The 27,109-nt window shown below is 33.9% G+C and overlaps 5 protein-coding genes and 1 pseudogene across 15 annotated transcripts in view; 2 read left to right on the top strand and 4 right to left on the bottom strand.

The window, feature by feature from the left end:
• The window catches only part of LOC102631492 (uncharacterized), a 167,683-nt gene extending 162,973 nt beyond the window's left edge, over positions 1-4,710 (bottom strand). For both annotated transcript variants that reach the window (XM_052439397.1, XM_052439401.1), the window contains exons 1-2: positions 4,553-4,710; positions 4,388-4,463 (exon numbers count right to left, since the gene is read on the bottom strand). The gene's annotated coding sequence lies outside the window, so the exon portion shown is untranslated. The remainder of the gene's footprint in view (positions 1-4,387; positions 4,464-4,552) is intronic.
• LOC102610097 (MDIS1-interacting receptor like kinase 2) overlaps positions 1-13,585 on the top strand; it is a 37,942-nt gene extending 24,357 nt beyond the window's left edge. For 2 of the 6 annotated variants that reach the window (XM_052439409.1, XM_052439408.1), the window contains one exon: positions 13,513-13,585. Coding sequence is in view for 4 of the 6 variants with exons in the window: in XM_052439412.1 (XP_052295372.1) it covers positions 11,635-12,721; positions 13,098-13,117 (1,107 nt within the window). In the remaining 2 variants the exon portion in view is untranslated. Of the gene's footprint in view, positions 1-9,842; positions 10,432-10,620; positions 12,722-13,097; positions 13,244-13,512 lie in introns of those variants that run through there. The other 4 variants (XM_052439411.1, XM_052439413.1, XM_052439412.1 and 1 more) reach the window with 4 other exon arrangements.
• LOC127898707 (UBP1-associated proteins 1C-like) lies at positions 1,238-18,282 on the bottom strand. 3 transcript variants are annotated; one of them, XM_052439415.1, is made up of 2 exons: positions 16,688-18,282; positions 1,238-2,298 (listed from the first exon to the last, which is right to left on the bottom strand). In XM_052439415.1, the coding sequence occupies exon 2, from the start codon at positions 2,027-2,029 to the stop codon at positions 1,388-1,390; it is 642 nt and encodes a 213-aa protein (XP_052295375.1). In that variant the 5' UTR covers positions 2,030-2,298; positions 16,688-18,282; the 3' UTR covers positions 1,238-1,387. The 3 variants fall into 3 exon arrangements, with proteins under 3 accessions (XP_052295375.1, XP_052295376.1, XP_052295377.1); XM_052439416.1 differs by lacking the exon at positions 16,688-18,282 and adding an exon at positions 3,751-4,214; XM_052439417.1 differs by lacking the exon at positions 16,688-18,282 and adding an exon at positions 3,751-4,214 and having other exon boundaries at positions 1,238-2,262.
• Positions 5,483-7,590, top strand: LOC127898687 (uncharacterized; annotated as a pseudogene).
• The window catches only part of LOC102612797 (uncharacterized), a 91,261-nt gene continuing 77,311 nt past the window's right edge, over positions 13,160-27,109 (bottom strand). The window contains exon 7 of the transcript XR_008054028.1: positions 13,160-13,219. The gene's annotated coding sequence lies outside the window, so the exon portion shown is untranslated. The remainder of the gene's footprint in view (positions 13,220-27,109) is intronic.
• Positions 13,790-19,242, bottom strand: LOC102608936 (uncharacterized). 3 transcript variants are annotated; one of them, XM_052439394.1, is made up of 5 exons: positions 19,033-19,241; positions 18,289-18,716; positions 16,271-16,322; positions 14,410-15,910; positions 13,790-14,025 (listed from the first exon to the last, which is right to left on the bottom strand). In XM_052439394.1, the coding sequence occupies exons 1-4, from the start codon at positions 19,136-19,138 to the stop codon at positions 14,448-14,450; spliced, it is 2,049 nt and encodes a 682-aa protein (XP_052295354.1). In that variant the 5' UTR covers positions 19,139-19,241; the 3' UTR covers positions 13,790-14,025; positions 14,410-14,447. The 3 variants fall into 3 exon arrangements, with proteins under 3 accessions (XP_052295354.1, XP_052295352.1, XP_052295353.1); XM_052439392.1 differs by having other exon boundaries at positions 14,410-16,322; positions 19,033-19,242; XM_052439393.1 differs by having other exon boundaries at positions 14,410-16,286; positions 19,033-19,242.

Here is a 27,109-nt window from a genome sequence, read left to right as displayed (position 1 = left end):
CGCGTTATTTAATATATATTAGTTTTTTCACTCCTTTGTAAATATTCACACAAACATATACAAAAAAATTTTAATTTAGCCGATCCGATCAAACATCCTGGACCCACGGCTGATGTTAGGAAGCTTCTGCATAAGTTGTGGTTAGTGATATCCCACCAACTACCTGCCAGCACAAGATAAACTAACGTCAGGTCATGATCAAGAAAAATTTGCATTGGGCCGAAGAGTCCAATGTCATAATCATGCATATATGAAGCACTTTCAAATGGTTGATCTAACAGTGTCTGGTTTTCATTTTTTGAGCTTTTTACCAACGACTGGAGAGTAGAGAACAACACATGATCCCCATTACAGTATTGTTGCTTGAATTTACAGGCTTCATCATTCAGTACCTTCAAATCCATATATGACGAGATGGAAGAATGAACTTAAATTTATTATTGTAATTTCTGAGTTTTAAAATGATAAAGTAACACGCAGCTGGTTCATTGAAATTTAAGACATTCAAAATGGAGCGCAAGAGCAAAATAAAAGTTAAGAGCTTTACCTTCAGCATAATAAGGAGTCTGCTGCATCAGGCTCACTTTATCTGCCTCTATAGACCACCACCTCTTCATCTTCAGCCTTCTCAATGACACTCTCTGCGGTTTCTTCATTTCATTCTTGGGCCACCGCATCTTCATCTCCAACATTCTCAGTAGGCTCTGATGGTGTCACAATTGTAGTGCGGGTGGTGAGGGGGACGGCCTCATTATTTTTCCTAGATCCATTAGACCGAGCCATGTGTTTCTTCCCCCTTTTATGACCCTCCATCACAACAGCGGAGTGAGTACCAACCTGAAAAACTTCACACCAGAATTCGAAGTTCTCTCTAAGGGGAAGTTTTCTCCTCATCATCCCTCCAGTTGGTATTCCATTTGTTGTCTTCTGAGTGATTGCATTCAACGCCTTCTTCTTTGGCAGCTCCTCATTTTTGTTCTCTGAATCTTCTTCGCCCCCCACATTCTGGTCAAAACCCACAACAGTTTTAATAGCTTTAACTGATTCTGTTTAGGCTTTCATTTCTTGGCCGGCGCTATCTCTGCTTTTGGTAAGCTTAATTGTCTTTCCAGATTCTTTTGATGTTGTTGAAGATGAGGAAGTGCACATCTTCTGAGCTCCAATTAGCTCCACTTCCTTCGCCTTGTGCTTCTCACCTCGAAGATGCTCATCTTGACCACCCTCCACTTTCTGTTCTAAAACAACAGCAGTTTTATTAGCTTTAACTGATTCCTTTTCTACAGTAGCCTTAATTTCTTGGCCAGCACTATCTCTGCTTTCAGTAGAGTTTTTTGAAGTGGAGTTACTGCACATCTTCTGATCTCCAAGTAATTCTTCTTCCTTGGCCTTATGCTTCTTGCCTTGAAGATGCTAATCTGGATCTCTCTCTATTAGCTTTAAATGATTCCTCTTCTACTTTAGTCTTCATTTCTTGGCCAGCACTATCTCTGCTTTCTGTAGATTTTTTTATCCACTTCTGAGCTCCAAGTAGTTCTTCTTCCTTGGCTTTCTGCTTCTTACCTTGAGGATGCTCATCTAGACCACCCTCCACTTTCTGGTTCAAACCAACAACAGTTTTATTAGCTTTAACTGATTCCTCTTGTACTTTAGTCTTCATTTCTTGGCCAACACCATCTCTGCTTTCTGTAGATATTTTTGACGTGGATGAAGTGGAGTTATTGCACATTTTCTTATCTCTAAGTAGTTCTGCCACCTTGGCCTTGTGCTTCCTACCTTGAAGATGCTCATCCAGACCTCTCTGGGTCGTAGCACTGACCTGACAGAGGGCACAACTCCACTGCTCAGTTTTGGTTGAATTTGTCGAAGGGAGCTCTCCAGAACCTGCAGGTGGTGCAGCAGCATTCTGATTTGTTCCACAAAGATTGGATTTGGGTTTAACCTGCAGGGTTTGACCACCCTCCACTTTCTGGTCTAAACCAACAACAGTTTTTTTGGCACCAACTGATTCCTCTTCTAAATTAGGCTTCATTTCTTGGTGCACTATTTCTGCTTTCCATAGATTTTTTTGAAGTGCAGCTAATGCACATCTTCAAATCTCTAAGTAGTTTTTCCTTGGCCTTGTGCTTCTTGCCTTGGAGATGCACGTCTAGCCCTCTCTCGGTAGTAGCAGTGACCTGACAAGAGGGCACAACTCCACTCCTTGGGTTTGCTTGAACTCGTTGAAGGAAGCTCTCCAGAACCTGCAGGTGGTGTGGCAGCTTTCTGCTTTGATCCACAAACACTGGTATCAGGCTTAGGCTGGAAATGATACCCAAACACAGAAACCACAATGCCTTATATTAGTTATCACATCAATGGTAAAAATGAAAAATATTCCCAGTGAGCTCCATCATCTGCTGTTGTAGTACAGATGAAAGAATTTGTTTACAAAATGATAACGTGCAAATTTTATTTGAAATTGTGAATTCTCAAAAAAGGTAGGAATGTAGAAGTATAGTCAAATAGTTAATACAACCAGAATCCTTGTTTATTAACAACATTTCCAGCATTGAACTAGGAAAATATCTCCATCCCAAAAAAGAAAAAAAAAAGGAATATGTTTGAATAGGATTATGAAATACTTTCTTAATAAGCTGGACAAGGAGAGATGATATCTTATGAGCATTATAATTCATAATTTGCGGAAAAACCATTTTAATGGAGCTTCCAGCCCAACGCACATACACAAACACAATCAATAAGATTTAACATAAGAAATTACCGGGAAAAGAAACATCACAAATCAATCTGTACAAGTTCATGTGACACTTCATGGTAAACATATGTAACCTCTCTTGGAAACTTAGCTTGTGACAAGCTCACATTTTCTGTGTTTTCGTTCAAAAAAGGTTTCAGACACACATTAATTCCAGGCTGTGGAGGATCACATGTCCTCGTTGCCCAAATTTTTAAAGCCACATACATTGGTATTTGCACGCATGGTCAATGAGTTACACAACTCTGTCGTCTACTTGAGTTGACCAAGCAAACTGAATTTGTGAACTTTGACCGACATAAATAACCCAATGCTAACATGTTTGGAATTAAATCAAGATTGTGAGTCCAAATGTACTCCCCAACAAACTTGTCACCTGTGCATCAAGACAAAGTCTTATAGCACTAAGAATGGACATGGGAATCTCTAAGCAACAACCTCCTAATAACATAAAAATCAAGGTTGGTGTGGGATAAAGCCATTCAAATGGACATGTAAAGGGTAACTTTGATGAATAAGGGTTTAAGAGAAACAATCTCATCACAGAGTATTTCAATTGGAGCGGATGAAGAAACTAACATGAAACAAACTCACTTATCTCTATTTATTTTTCAATTTTCATAGATCCAAAATCTAAAATTATCATTTTGAGCTACCCTCAATTAGTAAGCACTGCATTGTCACTGCTTTCTTCTGAAATTGTCCATCAGCAGAAAATCTCTAACAAATCAAAACAAGACTTACCAAGTTTCATAAGTATCAAAACAAAAACGAGCAAAGGTCCACAGGGAAGTTCTAGAATGAAACATTAAAACGTTTAATTCATGCTTCAATCACATAATACAATATACAAACATCATTTAATCACATTCCATATAAATTTTGCAAATCCACAATAATAGACATGCCTTTAACATGGAAAGCATCCTTTCCCACTTAAGGGTCTCCACAACTGCCTTACTATCAAAATTAGAGCATAGTGTGAGTTAAATTACCAGCACCCATAGCCTCTGTCATATTAGTACTATAGATCTCGGATTTTTCCTCCTTAACTTCAGAGCTATCAGATGTCTCCTTACTAGAGGTGGAACCAGTAATTGCCCGTAAATAAATTTCATCAGCAAATTTGCACAAGTGAATGTTCATGTATAATCAAGTAACAGTTCCACATAAAAATCAAACAACAAACTGAATCAACATGGACTCGATAAAACTAATGGCATAATCAGACTACCATTATCAGTTGAAGTTAATTTTATACTCGCGTATGTAACTCCTCGACAAAATGTACATTAAAACCAGTAAATAAATAGAACAGAATAAAGAAGAATATTCCATATTATGAAATATCTGAAGATATTTATGAATAAAAATGTCAGCACTGTACTGAACAGCATCACAGTTGAAGCTAATATTACGCTTTTAAAAAACAAAAAAAAAAGGAAAGAAATGAATTTGAAATTAAAATATTATATAGTTACCTTAACGGTGATACGTCGATTTAGATCAGCATAATTCATCGTTCCCTGCGATAATAAATCAGACACGAGACTCCATTTCCATTACACACAAAACGCCCAAGCATTAAGTATTAACAGGAAGAAAAAACGACAAAAAAATATTGCGTTTTACCAGAGAATTGAAAGAAGAAGAAGAAGTAGGCTTCCGTTGATTGAATCTGAAGCTTTGCAAAGGCAAAGCGGATGATCTGAAATATTAACCAAAAAAATTAAAAAATGAAAACGAATTAAAGGAGAATTAAAATAAAAATTAAAAAAAGAAGAAGAAAAAGAGGACCTTGGAAGATTCTGTAGACAGTTCATTGATTGAAGAAGAAAGGAAAATATCAGAGCAAATCGTCAAGCAGACAAGTGTGTGTGTGTAATAAGACCGTTTGATTTTTTTTTTTTCGTTTTCCTTATTTTCATGGTGAATTTTATATAATTTTTTGATTATTTATATATATATATATATAGATATTTATTAAAAGATAATAAAATATAACATAGTGTCCAAGTCAGATTGAAAATAAATCAACACGTATGATTGTTGAATTGTTAATTGTGTTATAAATAATTTCGCATCTTATTTCAATTATTGCCTATCAATCTACACTTTCTTCTAGTTTGCATAATGACTTCGTTGTTCTTGTAAGATCTATATAGTTTTCTTTTTGTGTGTGCGTGTGGGGTAGGGGGGGTGGGGCGCGGCTACTGGGAGCCTTTGATAAAGAAAACGACGTTGTTACAGTGAATCTCAGGGTCCATGTTTGTGTGATGATATTTTTCGTGAGAGGTTATGGTGTCTAATTGGGCGGACACACGTTTGGCTTGTAGATGATATGACTGTGTAACCATGTTGCAGCTGTTGCTTGCTTTCAGCATTCTAATCATTGACCAACTTGGGATCTTCATATCCGTTGGTGGAATTATTTGCACCATCTAAGTCTTGACGGGCACCCCTTGATTATACTCGGTGGAATAAATTTTGCACTTATTTTTAAAAATAAATAAATAAAGAATCCCCCGTGGGGAAGTTAAAGTGCAAACACGAATTGATTAGTGAAGAGGACACAGAGATTTGACATGATAATTAATCATCTCGTTATGATGTGTTAGTGTATAATGGTTAATATTTACCTCAATTTTTTTTTATTTCTATTTCTTTTATATTTGCAGGACATAAGAGTGGTTTTAAATAGATTTGGTAGCAACATTATTTTCTCTAATGGCCTTCGTGATCTCTATAGTAGCGCTGGGTAATTAAACTTCTATCGAAGTTACCAATTTAATTATACATTTTTTTCTTTTCTTTTTTGAGGTTATAGGGTTCTAAAAGATATATCAGACAATATAATAGCAGTGACAACAAGAAACGTTATGTAAATTTTTCTATAAAATAAAAAAATTAGTGTTCAATTATTAACTAAATTATTGGATAACATAATTAATAGTGTGTAAATTGGAGCAGGTTCCCATTGCTTAGACATACAGCCAGTAACAGAAGATGATCCAGAGTGGTTAGTAATGCAGCGAAAGATTGAAGTGGACATGGTTCATGATTGGATCCTCAAATACTTTGCTGATTTGCTTCAAAATCAGAGCATAAGATTATATTGTGACTACAAAATTAGTCTTTTCTTTTTCTTCCTCTCCTCTATCTTTCTAATATTTATGGAGCAAAGATAAATAATAGTGCGCCTAGCTAGTTTTAGATTTGGTCATTTTCATAATTCTTAATCTGGGTTGTCTTAATGTGTAGAACAAGTGTGCTTACTTATTGTAAAGCACATAAAAAGGGTTCAATCTTTATGTAATAATCATATGGGGAATATCAATTCATATACAATCACATTGATTTAACCATTTCCTTGAAGCCGGGGAGAGACAAAGAATTTGCCCTCCATATACATGTATCTCTCAAAACTTGGGTGTTTATCCTTATATGCTCCGTTTATTAGTAGCCAAGCTTATGAGTGTATTGCTCCAGGTGAACCTATTCTTATTCTCCCACATAATAGCTACTTTTGTTTAATTATTTGACAATCCAATGCAATTCCAATCATGACTTGGGATCAGTTTGAAATTCAGATGGCTGATGAAATAAACTACTTCTGTGTGCGAATAAAATAAATTGATGATTATAAAAGTAGCTTGCTCGGAGTTTGGTAAATTTAAATATGAAAGAATTATTTTATTATCTAATCACTAAAATAGACATAAGTTTAAATTGTCTTTATTTATGTATTAGGATTTAAAAAAATAGATATAATTAAATACTAATGACGTTGATAGAGAAAAATACTAATGACGTTGTTACAGTGAATCTCAGGGTCCATTTTTTGTGAGGTTAATGATTGCATTCTGGGTTGCGTTGCACAGTCTTTAGTGTTCATTCATCTTTTTATGGTAAGTTGCATGCATTTGTTTTGTTTTAAAAATAAAAAATAAAGAATCCCCCGTGGGGAAGTCAAAGTGCAATACGAATTTATTAGTGAAGAGGACACAGGTTTGACATGATAATTAATCATCTCGTTATGATGTGTTAGTGTCTAATTCACAAATTCGTGTAATAAATTGCCACCCTTTCGTGTGAGACTACTGTTAATTTTCTTCTTCTCCTCACAAATTTTGCTTTTGCTTCCACTTCACCATTAAAGAACATCCCAAAGCTTGGTGTTGTGCGTGGAAGGACTATTTTTCTAAACCCTAGTAAAAAAATATTAACTTCAGAACCAGAGGGTGATCTCGAAACTTATTATTATGATCAAATACTTGATCACTTTAACTATAATCCACAAAGTTATTTAACTTTTTCTCATAGATATGTGACTTCAAACATTGGGGCGGCGGCGGAGCCACGGCGGCGCCAATATTGGCATATCTTGGTGAAGAGAGTAGTCTTGATGATGACCTTGGTGGCACTGGATGGCTTACTGATAATGCTCATTGATTTAAAGCCTTGCAAGTTTACATAGAGGTAAGTAAAGAATCTGTTATCAGGCTAGCTTGATAATAATTGAAATAGAGTTCGCATACAAAATAATAATAATAAAGACAAATCTTAATCAGAATATTCTACAATATGAACTGAAAAGTTGTGATGGATTTTTTTTTTAATTCGATTTTTTATGCAGCATCGGTTCTATGGAAAATCAGTACCTTTTGTATCAAGCAAAGATGCCCTAAAGAATGCAACTCTTCGTGGATATTTCAACTCTGCTCAAGCTTTGGCAGATTATGCAAAGATTCTCTTACACATCAAGGAAAAATTTATCGGCCGAAATGTCTCCCATTATCGTTGTTGGAGCATCTTATGGAGAAAGTAAATTTTAATATTATTAACTTACTTACATCTTTTGATTAATGTCGTGTCATTTGTTGCATCATTTTATTCATTTTGATCTCGTTTGACCAAAATATTAATTATGCCAATATTATTTTGATACAAATTTATTTTGCATTCCAATTAATGAATACTTTCAGCAATCGTAAAATTAAGAAATAGTAAATATATTTTCTTTTTTAATTATAAAGTTTACCTCAATTGTTGTTTGATTTCTATTTCTTTTTAATTTGCAAGATATAAGAGTGGTTTTAAAGAGATTTGGTAGCAACATTATTTTACCTAATGGCCTTCGTGATCCCTATAGCAGCGAGGGGCAATTAAGCTTAAAAATTTTGTACACTCTTTTCTATCGAAGTTACCCGTTTAATTATATGCCTTATTCTTTTTCTTCTTTTTTTTTTTTGGTGGGGGGGGGGGGGGAGATTATAGAGTTTTGGAAGATATCAGACAATATAATAGCAGTGACAACAAGAAAGAGTATGTAAATTTTTCTATAAAATAAAAAATAAGTGTTCAATTATTAACTAAATTATTGGATAACATAATTAATAGTGTGTAAATTGGAGCAGGTTCCCATTGCTTAGACATACAGCCAGCAATAGAAGACGACCCATAATGGTTAGCAGTGCAGCGAAAGATTGAAGTGGACATGCTTCATGGTTGGATCCTCAAATATTTAGCAGATTTGCTTCAAAATCAGAGCATAAGATTAATTTGTGACTACAAAATTAGTTTTTTCTTTTTCTTCCTCTCCTCTATCTTTCTAATATTTATGGAGCAAAGATAAATAATAATAGTGCACCTAGCTAGTTTGGATTTGGTTGTCATTTGCATAATTCTTACTGAGTTGTCTAAATGTGTAGAACAGGTGTGCAATATTACTTAATGTAAAACACTTAAGGCTCAATCTTTATGTAATAATCATATGGTGAATATCAATTCATATTCAATCAGATTGAATTAACTATTTTCTCCCTTTGATTTAAGAGTTACTGTATAGGTCCTTGAAGCCGGAGGTAGTCAAAGATTTGCCCTCCACACACACACACACACACACACATATAAAAATATTCTAATTCAGAATTTTAAAGTGCGGGAACGTTTGAGAAAACGCATAAACCGTGCAGTTTAAGTGTTTTAAGTATTAAGCCTTTAAAATCCCGCGGTTTTAAAATTTTTCCTAATGTTTCCCGCACTTTAAGGTCCTGTACCAAAAAACTACTTTATATCCGCACTTTAAGATCCTGTATTATTTAATGATTAAAATAAACATGAGTTTAAATTGTCTTTTATTTATATATTAAAGCTTATAGAAAAGTAAGATATAATTATTCTTTTCTTAAAATATTAAGGTTATAATATGAACATTTAAAAAGATATAGCAACTTATTTAATAAGTTGCTTATAAAAATAGTCTCTGTTTTGTTTTTAAAAGTTACAGTCAAAATAGAGAAAATTATAAAAAAAAAATAACTTTTAACAAAGCCATCAAATTTCATTTTTATCTAAACTTATAAAATAAACTGCTTATAGTATTTCAATCACAATCCTAGGGCATTAATCTTTGTATAGAATCAGATTATACATTGAATATTTCTAATTTTCTACACATAAATTAAAATATGTAGACTAGAAAAACACCTTGACTTCGTAAAGTCTACTTCATTCTTTAATTTCCGCAGCATATGTCAAGACATTATTTCCAAATAATTGCCGACTAGGAGAAGTCTTATAGTCAAGGTGATTAGATGAGCGTGTTATGGAATCGTAGTGGTTCCCTGCCCTCAACTTAAAAAGTGGCCTTCAAAATTAAATATTAAATAATGTGGCATTATTAATGTTATATATATATATATGTCTTCATGTTTTGCACGGGTTCGAATGGCAGTTGTAATATTAAATAATATGGCATTATTAAAGTTAAAAAAAATATGTAAGGTTAATCATTAAAAAAAAATTTATAAAAAAATAAATAAAGATTAAAATGGATGTTAGAAATAGCCCGTGAGTTTCCATAGTTTGTGTGTTACAAAAGGACTTTTGTAACTATTTTAAAAAAATAAAAAAAAATTATTTTGATTATTCTGTCAAATCACACATTCTGTTCATATTAATATTTAATATCTTAATAATGCTATTAATTATTTCTAATATTTTCCATATTATCTCATGTTTCTGCAATGTTGTTCAAATAGATCTACACCACACAAAATACAAGCCAATAAGGTTATATCTCCATGATTGAATCCATCTAGAGAAGACCTTGACTCACACTATTTGAAAACGCGTATGGGAAATTAACACTGGGAGGTTGCAAAACAATTAATTCTTATATAAACGCTTTGCTGAGAATCAAATATAGCTCAATCAACCGAAAACCATTATAAACATGGCATCAGCATCCTCTGTTTCGAGATTGGTGGTCATTTTAATTTTAATTAATGTTGGTGCTATAAGTGATAAAACAATATTTGTAATAGCATCAGCTGCTGGATTATTGTCGTCACCCGTACAGTTAGAAAGAGAAGCTTTACTGATTACAGGCTGGTGGTACGACAATTGGGCAACGTCGGGCAACTACACGTCCGATCATTGTAAGTGGACTGGCATCCGTTGCAATTCAGCGGGAAGCGTAATCAGGGTCAGCTTACTCTGGTATGAAAATGATAACATGAAAGGAGAGCTTGGTCGTTTCAACTTCTCTTGCTTTCCCAACCTCAAAAGTTTCAAAATTCATTCAAATTATCTTCTCTCTGGGAGCATTCCATCTGAAATTACTGCCCTTTCAATGCTCCAAACTCTTGAACTGCCCTCCAGCAGGCTTACCGGTATGCTACGAAACTTCACTATATATATGTATTTATGTATGTATGTATGAAGTCGTGCTCATGCTTGAAGCAGACGTCTGTTTTTACAACATTGAAGAAGTTTTTTTTTATGAGGATTTCTTTATAAATTTTATTGCTATGAGGATAGTGAATACTGATCTCGTTTTTCATAAATCACATGCGCAACAGGAATTATCCCTTCAGAGATGGGGAGATTGAGGAATCTCGTCCGCCTGGATCTATCTGATAATTACATTGGGGGATATATCCCTCCAACTCTTGGTCGTCTAAGCAAATTGAAAATTTTGAACTTGTCTTCTAACTTCCTTGTTGGTAATATCCCTCTAACTCTTTGTCATCTAAGCAAATTGAAAATTTTGAACTTGTCTTCTAACTCCCTTGTTGGTAATATCCCCCCCACTCTAGGTCATCTAACCCAGCTAACTACTTTGGCTATGTCAAATAAAGTGGCCATCTAGATGGTATAAAGCAGCCATCTAGATGGTCAGCAACAATTTTGTTCAAAGAAGAAGAATTTTGCAGCAAATTTGAAAAAAAACGAAGCACACGACTTTGACAAGAGAAAGAAGAAAAAGAAGAAAAAGAAGAAAAAAATATATATATATAATTGATGAATAGTGCCAAAGCTTTCTCTATAAATAGAAACAAAGAGAATGAGCAAATTCATTCCATTCAGAGAGCAATTTAGCAGTTGAGAGAGAGTTTAGAGAGCTTGAATTTATAAGCTCTTGTTATAGTGATTTAGAGAGTTTGGGTGTATTGGGGTTTTGAGAAGTGAGCTAAAATACTACAATACTTGTAACTCATTTTCAATAGTAAAATATTTCCTTCTGTCTTCGCCCGTGGATGTAGGCTAAAAGCTGAACCACGTAATTTCTAGTGTCGTCTATTGTGCTTGTTCTTTATTTTTCTTCCAATTTCAACTTAGGTGCGTGTCTGCTTCACCCACCAATTTCCTAACAGGCTATTGTCTGGAACCAAATTAATGGTTCCATCCCATTAGGAATCGGGAGTTTGAAGGCTCTTTAAGTTCTTGACCTGTCCAGAAATGAAATTGAAGGTTCAATTCCTTCAACACCTAGCCATTTAAAGAGATTGAGAAGTTTAAAATTGTCCGAAAACAAACTTGTTGGTCCAATCCCTTCGTCCCTGGGTCATTTGACTCAGCTAACTACTTTAAATATGTACAACAACAAACTTGATGGTCCAATTCCTCAAGAACTCATGAATTGCTCAAAGCTGCGGATATTAATATTGGGAAACAACTTGTTAAGCGGAAGCATTTCGTCAGAGATTGGCAAACTTCAAGAACTAAATTATCTTGATTTAAGCCATAACTTGATTAATGGTAAAATACCTTCCCAGCTTGGAGAAATTCCACGCATAGATACCGTGAACCTTTCCATGAATAATCTTTCCGGTAGCATCCCTGAATCTGTCAAAAAAGTGCCTCTCTTATATGTATCAGGCAACAATTTCGAGGTAGAAATCCCAAGTACTTCGGCAAAAGCGCCACCACCACATCACAAAGGCAATGACAAAAAGATTGCCACTCGATTGGTTGCAATTATTCTTCCTATGTCCGCATTCCTTGCCTTAATATTTGGAATCTTGTTTGTCCGTAGACGAAGGGATAAGAAAGTTGAACCAACTGAGACAGGAGAAATTACCAAGTGCGCTGATGAGTTTGCAATTTGGAATTACGATGGTAGAATTACATTTCAAGACATGATTGAAGCTACTGAGGATTTCCATATCAAATACTGCATTGGAACCGGAGGCTATGGCAGCGTTTACCGAGCACGACTGCCCAGTGGAAAAGTAGTTGCTTTGAAGAAGCTTCACCGTTCAGAAACTGAGGAGTTAGCTTCCCTCGAGAGTTTCCGGAATGAGGCTCGTCTACTGTCCCAAATATGGCATCGAAATATCGTAAAGCTTTACGGGTTTTGTTTGCACAGGAAATGCATGTTCTTAATCTATGAGTACATGGAAATGGGAAGCTTGTTTTGTGTTCTACGCACAGATGAGGAAGCTGTTGGTTTGGATTGGGCTAAAAGGGTGAACATTGTGAAGGGCATGGCTCATGCTTTGTCATACTTGCATCATCACTGCACACCACCAATTGTTCACCGCGACATATCAAGCAACAACGTTCTACTCAACTCAGAATTAGAAGCATTTGTTGCTGACTTTGGCGTTGCTAGATTATTAAATTTTGACTCATCCAATCGAACTCTATTGGCTGGCACTTCTGGATATATTGCTCCAGGTAATCTTCTCGCTATTCTTCTTCTGCTTCTTTAATTATTCTTTTAATTAATTTTTGTATACACTCTGTTAAGTAATTTTTAAGCAGTTTTATTTAGTTAGCTACTTAAGTTCGAATTTTAGAATAGATAAGGAGCTGAAAAATTAATTTGAACTTTGCGTGCCCGTTTAACTCCTTATTTTTTTTTAAAAAAAATACATACACTTTAGATATCAGTTAAAAACATATGTTTCTCTGTCATACCTTGCTGCAGAAGCTCAAAAATATAAACAAATTGCTCTTGTTATTACTTAGAAAACATCACTGATAAAGGTTTTTGTTTTCATACAAAACTTGCCTACACCATGGTTGTGACGGAGAAATCTGATGTTTATAGCTTCAGAATGGTGGCACTAGAAGTACTAATGGGAAAGCATCCAGGAGAGATCCTCTCATCATCATCTTCATCATTGGATAAAAATATAAAGCTGATTGATTTGTTGGACCCACGCCTCTCACCTCCGGTGGATCAGAAGATTAGGCAGGATATCATTCTTGTTTCAACAGTAGCATTTTCATGCTTGCGTTCTCAACCAAAGTCTCGACCTACAATGCAACTCGTGTCCAACGAATTTATCGCTCGCAATAAGGCACCGATGCAGAAACCTTTTCATGAAATTTCAATTGTGGAGCTTAGAAACCAAGAAATGTATGTGGTTGATTAATGTGATATCTAATTACGGATGCGTATATTTAACTGTTCATGTATGTGATGGGATTGCTTGTAATCATAGTGGATTTTTCCAATAAAGGTGACTGTTAATTGGTTCTGAAATTATTAGGTAGTAGCAATGTAGCGGATATTATGTGTTCCACGAATTGTCTCCCTTAGTATTATTAAGTCCATTTTCACGTTCACTTCCAATATATATTGAATTGCAATTAAACATATGTGCAAACTACGACATTAATCTCTCTGGTCAAGCTAGTACTTTCGCAGTTCACTCTAATAAAATAAGGTTTGTCTGATTGTCTCCCTCTGAATGAGCTGAATTAAACAGGATTTTAAGGAATTTAAGGTTGTATCTCTACGAGTTAAAAGGATAAATTGTCATTTTAATTATTAGTTTATTTTACAAATTATATATGTAAACCTCATTCAGAACGAGGTTCTTGATATTTAATATATTAGTTTTTTCACTCCTTTGTAAATATTCACACAAACATATACAATAATTTAGCTGATCCGATCAAACATCCTGGACCCACCGCTGATGTTAGGAAGCTTCTGCATAAGTTGTGGTTAGTGATATCCCGCCAACTACCTGCCAGCAAAAGATAAACTAATGTCAGGTCATGATCAAGAAAAATTTGCTTTGAGCCGAAGAGTCCAATGTCATAACCATGCATATATGAAGCACTTTCAAAGAGTAGATCTAACAGTGTCTGGTTTTCATTTTTGGAGTTTTTTACCAATGACTGGAGAGTAGAGAACAACACATGATCCCCATTACAGTATTGTTGCTTGAATTTATAGGCTTCATCAATCAGTACCTTCAAATCCATATATAATGAGATGGAAGAATGAATTTAAATTTATTAATGTAATTTCCGAGTTTTAAAATGATAAAGCAAGTTGCAACTGGTTCATTGAAATTTAAAACATTCATAATGAAGTGCAAGAGCAAAAGAAAAGTTAGGAGCTTTACCTTCAGCATAACAAGGAGTCTGCTGCATCAGGCCCACTTTATCTGCCTCTATAGACCACCACCTCTTCATCTTCAGCCTTCTCAATAATACAATCTCTTGTTTCTTCATTTGATTCTTCGACCACTACAGCTTCACCTTCAACATTCTCAGTAGGCTCTGATGGTGTCACAATTGTTGTGCTGGTGGTGAGGGGGACGGCTTCATTATTTTTCCTGTATTCATTAGACCGAGCCATGTGCTTCTTCCCCCTTTTATGACCTTCCATCACGACAGCAGAGTGAGTACCAACTTGACAAACTTCACACCAGAATTCGAAATTCTCCCTAAGGGGAAGTTTTCTCTTCATCGTCTCTGCAGTCGGTATTCCATTTGTCGTCTTCCGAGTGTTTTCATTCGGGTCCTTCTTTGGCAGCTCCTCATTTTTGTTCTCCGAATCTTTTTCACCCTCCACTTTCTGGTCTAAACCCACAACAGTTTTAATCGCTTCAACTGATTCCTCTTCTACTTTAGCTTTTATTGCTTGACCAGCACTTTCTGGTCTAAACCCACTTTCTGGTCTAATTGTCTTTCCAGATTCTTTTGATGTTGATGAAGATGAGGTGGTCTGAGCTCCAATTAGCTTGGCTTCCTTTGCCTTGTGCTCCTTACCTTGAAGATGCTCATCTTGACCACCCTCCACTTTCTGGTCTAAACCAACAACAGTTTTATTAGCTTTAACTGATTCCTCTTCTACAGTAGCCTTAATTTCTTCGCCAGCACTATCTCTGTTTTCAATAGAGTTTCTTGAGGTGGAGTTACTGCACATCTTCTGATCTCCAGGTAGTCCTTCTTCCTTGGCCTCGTGCTTCCTGCCTTGAAGATGCTCATCTAGATCTCTCTTGCTAGTAGTACTGAACTGACAGAGGGCACAACTCCAATCTGTGGGTTTCTTTGAACTCGTCAGCGGGAGCTCTCCAGAACCTGCTGGTAGTGTGGCAGCTTCCTGCTTTGATCCACAAAGATTGGGATAGGGCTTAACCTGCTGGGCTTGACAACCCTCCTCTTTCTGGTCTAAACCAACAACAGTTCTATTAGCTTTAGCTGATTCCTCTTCTACTTTAGCCTTCATTTCTTGGCCAGCACTATCTCTGCTTTCTGTGGATTTTTTTATCCACTTCTGAGCTCCAAGTAGTTCTTCTTCCTTAGCCTTCTGCTTCTTACCTTGAGGATGCTCATCTAGACCACCGTCCACTTTCTGGTTAACTGATTCCTCTTGTATTTTAGTCTTCATTTCTTGGCCAACACCATCTCTGCTTTCTGTAGATTTTTTTGACGTGGATGGAATGGAGTTACTGCACCTTTTCGTATCTCTAAGTAGCCCTGCAACCTTGGCCTTGTGCTTCCTACCTTGAAGATGCTCATCTAGACCTCTCTCAGTAGGAGCACTGACCTGACAGAGGGCACAACTCCACTCCTTGGGCTTGTTCGAATTCGTCGAAGGAAGCTCTCCAGAACCTGCAGGTAGGGTAGCAGTTTTCTGATCTGATCCACAAGGATTGGAATTGGGCTTAACCTGCAGGGGTTGACCTCCCTCCACTTTCTGGTCTAAACCAACAACAGTTTTATTAGCTTTAACTGATTGATCTTCTACATTAGGCTTCATTTCTTGGTCAGCACTATCTCTGCTTTCCGTAGCTTTTTTTGAAGTGGAGTTAATGCACATCTTCAAATCTCTAAGTAGTTTTTCCTTGGCCTTGTGCTTTTTACCTTGGAGATGCACATCTAGATCTCTCTCGGTAGTAGCACTGACCTGACAGAGGACACAACTCCACTCCTTGGATTTGTTTGAACTCGTTGAAGGAAGCTCTCCAGAACCTGCAGGTGGTGTGGCAGCTTTCTTCTTTGATCCACAAGTATTGGAATCGGGCTTAGGCTGGAAACGATACAGAAACCATGATGCCTTATATTAGTTATCACATCAATGGTAAAAATGAAAAATATTCCCAGTGAGCTCCATCATCTGCTATTGCAGTGCAGTACAGATGAAAGAATTTGTTTACAAAATAATAATGCACAAATTTTATTTTAAATTGTGAATTCTCATAAAAGGACGGAATGTAGAAGTATATTTAAATAGTTGATACAACCAGAATCCTTGTTAATTAACAACATTTCCAGCACTGAACTACGAAAATCTTTCCTTCAAAAAACAAGAAAAAAAAGGAAAATGTTTGAAAAGGATTCTGAAACACTTTCTTAATAAGCAGGACAAGAAGAAGAGATGATATTAACACTTACGAGCATTATAATTCATAATTTGAGGAAACGGCATTTCAATGGAGCCTCCAGCCCAACGCACATACACGAACACAAGCAATAAGATTTAAAATAAGAAATTACCGGGAAAAAGAAACATCAGAAATCAATCTGTACAAGTTCATATGACACTTCATGGTAAACATATGTAACCTCTCTTGGAACCTTAGCTTGCGACAAGCTCACATTTGCTCCGTGTTTTCGTTCAGAAAAGGTTTCAGACACACATTGATTCCAGGCTGTGGGGGATCAAATGTCCTCACTGCCCAAATTTTAAAGCCACATACAATGGCATTTGCACGCATGGTCAAGAGTTGCACAACTCTCTCGTCTACTTGAGTTGACCAAGCAAACTGAACTTGTGAACTTGACCAACATAAATAACCAAATGCTTATATGTTTGGAACTAAATCAAGATAGTGAATCCAAATGTACTCCCCAACAAACTTGTCACCTGTGCATCAAGACCAAGTCTAATAGCACTAAGAATGGATGGGAATCTCTAAGCAATAACCTCCTAATAACATACAAATGCAGGTTAGTGTGGGATGAAGCCATTCAAATGGACATGTAAAGAGTAACTTTGATGAATAAGGGATTAAGAGAAACAATGTCACCACAGAGTATTTCAAATGGAGCAGATGAAGAAACTAACATGAAACAAACTCACTTAATCTCTATTTATTTTTCAATTTTCATAGATCCAAAATCTAAAATTCTAACAAATCAAAACAAGACTTACCAAGTTTCACAAGTATCAAAACAAAAATGAGCAATGGTCCACAGGGAAGTGCTAGAATGCATCAGAAAAATAACAAGAAATGCAATCTTTTTTGTTATATTGTGTTATTTAAACTTAGTATCTACTGTAATCCATGATACATCTACCACTCAGCACCTAAACTATAACCTCAGTTAGACACAAAATACCAGAAAAAGTAGAGTAATAGGACAAAGCGCACAAGGAAAATAAACAATGAAAGCATGATCCAGTCAAGGTTTGTTTTCATTCTACATGGTGCAAATGGATCATGCTTTCATTGTATATTGATGTAACCCAAGGAATGTGCAAGAGTCTGCTGTTTATGTACAGGGTAGACTTCCCCAAGTAAACTAGGGCACCAAAAATCAACATCTAAGGAATCAGCATAGTCATCAATCTCGGGTTATTTTCTGCCCAGATTACAGTAATGCCACTATAACAAATAGTTGTAATGAAAAATTGCAGCTATGGTAACCAAGGGAGAAAATTCTCCTTGATCAATCACAATAATGCCCCCTTAGGACTGAGTTTTTGATGCACAGCCCACACAAGTAGAAGGATTAGTGCATGCATGGGTAGCAAACCTGGATGCACCTACCCTGTCAATAACAGCAAAACTCAAAGACAAGATGCCAAAATCAGACGCACATCATTCACATGCCTCTAAATCTAGCACCTGATTGAATCAATTCCACCAAACTTGTAGCGAACCAGATTCCATATAATACAATCATTAACCAATATTTAAGACAAATATACTCATTGACACCAAAAAAAATAAATAAATAGACTATGTGAAGAAGTAAAATTGAACACTGACCAGCATAATCAGTTTATCCTTCTTGTTAACCTCCAAGCCACTCCAAGGCCCATTTGAAAAATGAGGCAAAAAGTTAGGAGGCAGTCCATTATGTCCAAATCCCATGCTGGGATTCCAAGGAAATGGGAACCGGTCCTCAAGCCAGCAATTGTTGGACTGGTGCATTAACGGGTAACTTGTGTGTAGTTGCATTGAGAACCTGTCATCAATTGACAGCCCCATTTCTCTTGCTCTATACATTGCCATCTCTCTTTCAATCATCAGCTCCCTTCTCACCTCTTCTTCAAGCAATCGCCGGCGCTCAACTTCTGCAGTGATAATTTCATGGGTGATTATTTCGTGCCTGATTATCTGCTTCTCAATCTCGCGCTGGATTGTGTAAAAGTGTCTTGGATTGTTCAAGAAATTGGGGTCCATTGAGTAGTTACCTGACAGAGATTGTTTATATTGGATCAAGATGGCAAGCTATAATCTTGAACAAAAATTAAGGCAGCATTTGGATCACAGTACATAGCAATTCTGAAAATTACAACACTATCGAAAGCAAGAGTCTATAATCTTGAACCTTTATATATTTCAGCCAAACAATGTAAACAAAAGCGTGTTTAAACTACTTGCTGAACCTTTTTTTTTTTTTTTTTCAAAAGCTATTTTCTTGAAAAGAATATATTCTTCTTTTTTTTTTTTTGGCGTTTAGTAACCAAATAGAGGATAATGACGATTGAGAGATAGATGTAAACGGACCTCGCAATGCTTGATCAGATAGGTAGCTCGAACTCTGAGAAGACGGAGAAGGAGAAGACCGATACGGCGTCGTTCTGTCGTCAATTTCTCGAAACTTGAACTCCATTGACTGTGAAAAGAAGAGTGTGTGTGTGTGTGTGTGTGTGTGTCTACGCGCAACTTAACTCCTCGTCGACCCCGTCAAGTGGTTTTACTTTGTCTGTGTGCCCAACAAGGACGAATAAAAGAATATATATACGCCGCGTCTGCAATTAGGAAACTCGTGTTTTTTATTTTTTTTTAAACTATAAGTTAATTATTTCCCTTTTAAGGCTTTTACTTATTCGTGAAGAAAGAAACGAGTAATTCAATTGGGAAAGTCGTGTTTTTTTAAAGGGTAAAAGTTCGTTTAGTCCCTATATTTTGAAGTTAGTGTCCGTTTAGTCTTTATATTTTTAAAAATACCTTAAACCATCCCTACCATTAAATTATTGACACTTTTACCATTATCTTTTGTTCCTTTTAACTTATTTTTATAATACTGCCCTATTATAATAATTTTTTAGACATTATTAAAAAGAAAAAAATAACCCTATTATAATAATTTTTTTAGACATTATTAAAAAGAAAAAAATAAATTACCAGTTTAACACCAAAAAAAAAAAAATATATATATATATATATTAATTTTTGTGGAACATACTCTTGAGTTAAAATATTAATTTTTCTAAAAAAATTGATAATGTAATTTTTTACGATATTAATTTTTTAGACATACGTGAGCTTCCACAAAAATTAATATATACCTTTTTTGTTTTTATTTTATTTTTGAGTTTAATTTGATAATTTAATTTTTTATTAGTATCCAAAAAAGAAACATTATTGTAAAAATGTAATATTATAAAAGCAAGTTAAAAATAAAAAAAAAATAATGGCGTAAGTGTCAATATTTAGTAGCAGGGACATTTTGAGGTGTTTTTAAAAATACAGGGACTAAATAGATACTAACCTCATAATATAGGGACTAAACAAACTTTTACCCTTTTTTAAACTATAAACTTATTCGTGAAGAAAAGAAATTGAGTTTTGAGTTATGCGATAGAAACCTAAATAGCAAATAGAAAACAGTGTTTCTTTAATACGCGCCAGATTTGTTTGCCGACATGTGTAAGTCAACACAAACTTAGTTGTGGATCTGACTTTATGGGATTGATTGTAAGGAAATTGAGGTTTATTTTATATATTATTACCTTAATAAAAATTAGTGGAAAAGATAGCACTAACCAAATTTTTTTCGGATCGGTTGATCGAACGGAACGTAAAATTCATTTCCGATCCGACTCGGTTTAATCGAACCGGAATAGAACCGATTTTGTTTATTTAAAAAAAAAGTAAAAGAAAAAGATTATGGAAAAAAATTAAAAAATAATTGTAAACAGTTTGTTAACCAGTCAAGGGGGGGAGAAATTTTGTAAAATAACTGTGACCACCCTTAATGTTTGAAGCAATTTCACTTAAAGAACATATTTTATTTAAAATTACTTTTCAACTCTCCTTTAAATTTGTATTGTGATAATCTTTTTTAAATAAATCTTCCAAAATCTATTAACATTAATTATAAAATATAATATAAAGTAGGTTATTTAATACAAATAAAATAAATAAGTTGCAATTGTAAAATTAATTATATAATATAACACTAATAAATAACACTAATAAATAACACTAATAAATAACACTAATAAATAACACAACTAAATACATATACTTAAGTGAATGTCATATGTACATCAATAAACTCATTGGTGACATTTCTTATAACCTAAAAAATACTTGATCACACATGTTTTAATAAAATTTAATATCTTATATCCAAATACTCATTATTTTATATAATATTAAGGACCATTGTATAATTGATTATGAAGTATATATTATTTTTAACACTCATTTAACATACATATTCTCTGAATTTTTTGTTTAGGATTTCTTTATAGTACTTTATGAGTTTTTACAATATTGATAATAGGATTGTTGTGGACTCTTGGATGTTAGGGTTTTCTGTTTACCATTCATTTGATACAGTGAATAAAAAATTAGCCATTTAAATCATAACAAGTAATCTTCATGTTGCAAGTAAATATAGATTTTTATATTTTTAATTAATTGATAAACGAAGATTTATATTATAATAAATAAAAATCCCACAATCAATGATGGGATCATTGGATTTAATATTAGAATCTTCACCCTTAATTTAATTTTAATGGATAAGTAATTATGTAACAAGTAATCTGCAAGTTGTGATATTTCTTCATATTTTAAATTATTTTATATCTAATCAATTGATGAATATTTTAAATCATCAAAAAATGAAAGAAATACAAGTAATTTTGGAATTAAAAAGTAATTTTGGAATTAAAATTATTATGTATTAATTCTCTTACTTTACAATTTTACATTTTGTTTGTACCTTTACAATTTTACATTTTGTTTTTACTTTTACATTTAGTATTAGAAATATATTTAGTAGCATTAAAATAAATGTAATTAACAAGTAATGTTATTTCAATAATACTTTATATAAAGATATTACATAAAGTCTTATAATAATTTGTATTGTATGAATTTAATTACAAACCATTAATACCTAAACAATAATGATAATAGAAGGCATTGTAATAAAATATTTTATATATGTTTTATTAGTAATACTATGAGTCACAACAAATGAGAAATATTTTATTCACTAATGAAATATATATATATATGGCTATATAAATATATAGTGAGAAATATTTTGATTTAAATTTTTAACAACAAATTAAACTATTAATTTCATGCAATTCAATGGTGGAGGATATGACATTATGAAGTTATGCTTTGACTTTCAATATTAACCATTACACTATGAGATATTAATGACTCAAATATTGCGTCAAAATTTTAAGTTAAAGTATTCTAAACTATGTCTTTATAATGGAAATATAAAAATATACAATTAATTTTTCTCATTTTGTCATTAAATATTATTGGATGTAATATTTTATTTATTGTCACTATTACTTATCATAATAAAAGCAATGGCTCTTAGTAACATAAAAATTTTATAATTACAATAAAATAATAATGATAAAATAATTTTTCATGATTCATAAATTAAAGTTAATTAGGAATATATGTTAGATTAAACTTTTATGAAATTAACAAAGTGACATTTGAAAATAAAATGAAAACAAGCTTGTGAAAATTAAAGTTTATAAGGCTTGGATAATTTTCTACCATGTAAATAAAAATATAAAAAGATTTTCTTTCCCAATTTTTCCACATAAATATTATTGGAGGTAATATTTTATTTATTGTCACTAGTAATTACCATAATAAAAGTAACAACTCTTAGTAATATAAAATTTTGTTATTACAATCAAAAGATGTCAATAAAATAATGTTTCATGATTCATAAACAAAAGCTCATTAGGAATATATATTAGATTTAACTTTTATGAAATAAACAAAGTGATATTTGAAAATAAAATGAAAATATATAGACTTGTAAAACTTAAAATTCCTATCATGTAAGAATATTAATTATAAGATAAACAAAAAGTTCAAAGAATAGGTACATTAAATGGGTGTTAAAAATAATATATACTCCATGATCAATTATACAATGGTCCTTAGTATTATATAAAATAATGAGAATTTTAATATGCGATTTTAAATTTTATTACAACATGAGTGATCAAGTAGTTTTTAAATTACAAGCAATCTCACCAATGAGTTTATTGATGTGAGTATGACGTTTACTAAAGTATATATACTTAGTTGTGTTATTTATTAGTGTTATATCATATATAAATTTTGCAATTGCAATTTATTTATATGATTTGTGTTAAATAACCTACCTCATATTATATTGTATACTTATTGGTAATAGATTTTGGAAAATTTATTTATAAAAAATTGTCACAATGCAAATTTCAAGGAGAGTTGAAAAGTAATTATAAATAAAATATGCTATTTAAGTGAAATTGCTTTAAACTCTAAGGGTAGTCACAATTATTTTACAAACATTTCTCCACCTCTTGAACGGTTGACAAATTGTTTAACATTGTTTTTAATTTTTTTACTTTAGTAAAAATATTGTATACCATTAGATTAATCCAATGGTGCACAATTAAAACATTATTGATGCTGTAAAAAAAATTACAGCATCATAGAGGAATCCTGGAAAAAAATATAAAACGTCAAAAAAAAAAGATTAACCTAACAAACTCCGACGCCGCTGTCCGGGCGTTCCGTTTAGGGGCGCTGGCGCTGTATCAATGGTTGATCAGCCGCAACTGCAGCTTCCGGCCGTTCTTGAGCGGCTTTTCTGCCTCGTTCCAGCTGCTGTCGTCGCTGCCGCCACCGTCGTCCGTCCGTCCGTTCCTTGTCTCCCGCGCAAGGTAAGGTTTGATTGCTGAAGCTCATAAGCCGTTTAATATATATTTGGCTTTGATTGATCTTATTACCAAATTTATTCTTGGCTTGCCTTTCCTGTTCTCTTTTTGTTTGTGGGAGTAGACTGGTAGCATTTATGTTATCTCATTCTTATTGCGGGTAGGTTTGTCTTTGTGTTTTCATATATTCTTCGCTTGCCTTTCGTATGTCTTTGTATTTTTATTTGTATTATAATGTGTCGAAACCTCTGAATTCTTGGCATTGGTTTGTTTGCCTTCTTTTTTTTTTTTCAAAGATACAAAACCAGAACAGTGTTCGAAAGTGTGTACCCGTCATAAATTTTTGCTATAAAAAATTTGGTAAATTAATTTAAAAACAACAACATGGTGGTGTATGAAAGATCAAACATTAAGATTTTCGATTGCAACAGTAGGTACGTACATTGATTTGGGTCAAGAATAAGAAGCAATTACATATTAATGTACGGTTATAGTACACAATGGCAACAGTAGTATCGAAAACTCTATGTCAATCGTTTCCTTTTACAAAATGTCCATTTTCTGTCCGTTTATGCTTGATTGGTGGAGGATAATTGTTGCTGATTTGGTTTCTTAACATTGTAAGTGTTATTGTCTTGAGTGTTGATGGAGATGGATTATTGATCTATTATGTTTTCTGTCATTTGGAGATGTAACTTCGGTAGCTTGGTACATGTTATTTATTTTATGTTGTTTGCTAACTTTTGTTTTAAGACTTAAGTACTTATCTGCTTGGTATTCATTTGACTTTTGTTTTTCATTTGCATCAGGTTTTTTTTTTTAAATAATCTGGGGCTGGAATTTAAAATTGAATTAGGATTTTTTTTTGTAATCCGAATTGCAATCTGAACTGAAATTCAAACCCGAATTTTTTATCCAAATCGAAATTTAATACAAAACTAAACTGAATTTAATTTGGTTTGAATTTGAATTTCAAATTCATTTGGGCTGAATTTTGCAACTCGAAAGGAAAACTCGATTTATGCAACCCCAATTTTTCACACCCACATATTAAATAATTCACTACATATAAAAAGATTATGATAATTGGTTATATTTTTATATATTTGCAACTCCCACGTCCCACCACATGCTGTTAAATCTTAGGTAATTAAACTTGCTTAGCAAAGTCGACATCTCCTTCTTTGATATTAATTATTAAAGCGTGTCTATAGAATAGATTAGGTCCGTTAGGATGAGAAAGACATAAAGGGTTAGTTGTTTTAGACAAAAAGCCCAACATTGATTGTCACTATTGCTTCCTCTTCAATTCGCAATTCATGACACACTGCTTGTGCTTGCATACGGTTTAGTTCATCAAGCCGCTGAAGTACAAATTGTAAGTCCTTTATATAGCTGTTTTCAACTGATTTTGGGGTAGGAAAATTCAAAATCTATTTTAAACAATGAATTTATATTTTTGGGGGAGATGAGGTACCTCACTAGTTTATTGTGTATGGCGCGGTGTATTTGAAATTCGGAGGAGGTGAGAAGGGGAGAGAGAGTGGTAACAATGGTGGAAGGTCAGAAACAAGAGAGGTGTCCCTCAAAATGAGCTTCACGCCTGCAAAACAGTGAAATAGAGGTTAGAGGTGAAGCCGGGGTACCCCGGCGTTCATACTCCGACGCTCAAGTTAGCAAACTCAAGCTTTTATGGTAAAGAGAGCTGGCTAGCCCTCTGTAAATTAGGGTTTAAGGTTGAAGAAAACCTATTTTTTCGAGTGTGAGTGTTTTTTTGGGCGAATGAAAGCATGATGGAGAATGAAACCTAGGCGCCTTTATATATGGAGTACCTCAGCTGCCACGTGGCGTACCCTTTTTTGGCAAACGTCCTTTTACCTCTTTATAATTTTTTGGGCCGTTATCTGCATGTTCGCGGTGTATCTCATCTTTTGGAAATGTGGCGCGAGCTGGAGAGTGGTCCAGGGTACCTCTGCAGTAGCTGTCGAGTAGGCGGTTGGGGACCACTGTCCTTGGGACATTGTCCTTCACTTTTGGCAGAGGTCGCAGGCGGCTGTCCCTCCTTTTAGGGTGTCGTTTTTTATGGGTAAAAGCTCGTTTAGTCCTTATATTTTGAAGTTAGTATCCGTTTAGTCCTTATATTTTTTAAAATACCTCAAATCATCCCTACCATTAAATTATTGACACTTTTGCCATTATCTTTTGTTCCTTTTAACTTATTTTTATAAATTGCCCTTTTATAATAATTTTTTTAGAAATTATTAAAAAGAAAAAAATAATTTACCAGTTTAACACCAAAAAATAAAATAAAATAAAAAATATATATTAATTTTTGTGGAACACACTCTTGAGTTAAAATATTAATTTTTCTAAAAAAAATGATAATGTAATTTTTTAGACATATGTGAGCTTCCACAAAAATTAATATATACCTTTTTTGTTTTTATTTTATTTTTGAGTTTAATTTGATAATTTAATTTTTTATTAATATCCAAAAAAGAAACATTATTGTAAAAGTGTAATATTGTAAAAACAAGTTAAAAATAATAAAAAATAATGGCATGAGTGTCAATATTTAGTAGCAGGGACGTTTTAAGGTGTTTGTAAAAATACAGGGACTAAATGGACATTAACCTCATAATATAGGGACTAAACAAGCTTTTGCCCCGTTTTTTATTCTTAATTCTGACAAAATCGAATAATATCTTTTAGGAGGCGGTGACGTTTCTCATGGCGGATATTTTCGGAAGTACCTCGAGTTACGTGGGGTACCTCTAATTGTACGGGGTACCTCTATTTGTGTGGGGTACCTCTATTTATATGGAATACCTCTATTTACATGGGGTACCTCTAATTGTGTGGGATACCTCTATTTGTGTGGGGTACCTCTATTTGTGCAGGGTACCTCTAATCATGCGGGGTACCTCAAATTGTGCCGGAATCATTCCATTGGTTGACACGTGGGGCTCTATTGCCTTTTCTATTTTTCCCTCAAACAACATCCCCCTAGTTTCTTTTTGGCGAGAAGTATTGGAGGCAAAAGAAACTCATTGTATGAGTGACACGTTGCGACGCTGCTGGACCAGAGGGTACCTTGCTTAGCTTCTTCCTTTGACTAAACTTTGTGTACTTCAAACTAAAAATTTTCTCTTTGTCTTTTCCTTTTCCCGCTTTTTTATTTTTTGGCGATGAGAACGAACAATTTTCTTCATGTGTCTCTCTCCTTTTTCTTGGGAAGTGGCAGCCGTCTGACATGTAGTTTGAATTTTGAAAATACCAATCTCACACAAACATCCCTGAATTCCTTTCTTGGGCAGCGTGTTCTGTCAGGTTGAATTAAAACTCCTGACATGTGTCAATCTTCTCTCATTTATTTTGAAAATCCCCAAACGATCTCCAAAAAATTTGATTATTTCCAGTAGCCTTTTTCTTTCATAATTTCGTCTCATCTTCTAACTGCAAAAACTTTATCACAGGTAAAATTTTTTTTTTCTTTACTCTTTTTTTTAAACTTTCGTTCATCTTCCCCTAAGCTTTATTCTTTCTTCCCTCTTTTTCTTTTATTTCCTTCTCCTTCCGTTTTCTTTCTTTCCCATTTTCTCTTCTTTTTCCATTTTTTTTTCTTCTTTCTTCTTTCCCTTTTTTCTTTCTTCCTT

This window comes from Citrus sinensis, chromosome 4, assembly GCF_022201045.2.
Source record: "Citrus sinensis cultivar Valencia sweet orange chromosome 4, DVS_A1.0, whole genome shotgun sequence".
Classification (NCBI taxonomy): Eukaryota; Viridiplantae; Streptophyta; class Magnoliopsida; order Sapindales; family Rutaceae; genus Citrus; species Citrus sinensis.
The sequence above is the reverse complement of the archived record's forward strand: the minus strand, read 5'-3'. Positions and strand labels throughout refer to the sequence as shown.

Bases quoted from the DNA above. Each gene is read 5' to 3' on its own strand.
- LOC127898707 (XM_052439415.1), bottom strand. From the start codon at position 2,029: ATGAAGCCTAATTTAGAAGAGGAATCAGTTGGTGCCAAAAAAACTGTT.
- LOC102608936 (XM_052439392.1), bottom strand. From the start codon at position 19,138: ATGGAGTTCAAGTTTCGAGAAATTGACGACAGAACGACGCCGTATCGG. The intron at 18,717-19,032 runs GTCCGTTTACAT...AATCTCTGTCAG, and splicing joins ATCTGATCAAGCATTGCGAG to GTAACTACTCAATGGACCCC. The intron at 16,323-18,288 runs GTCAGTGTTCAA...TATCGTTTCCAG, and splicing joins AGGATAAACTGATTATGCTG to CCTAAGCCCGATTCCAATAC.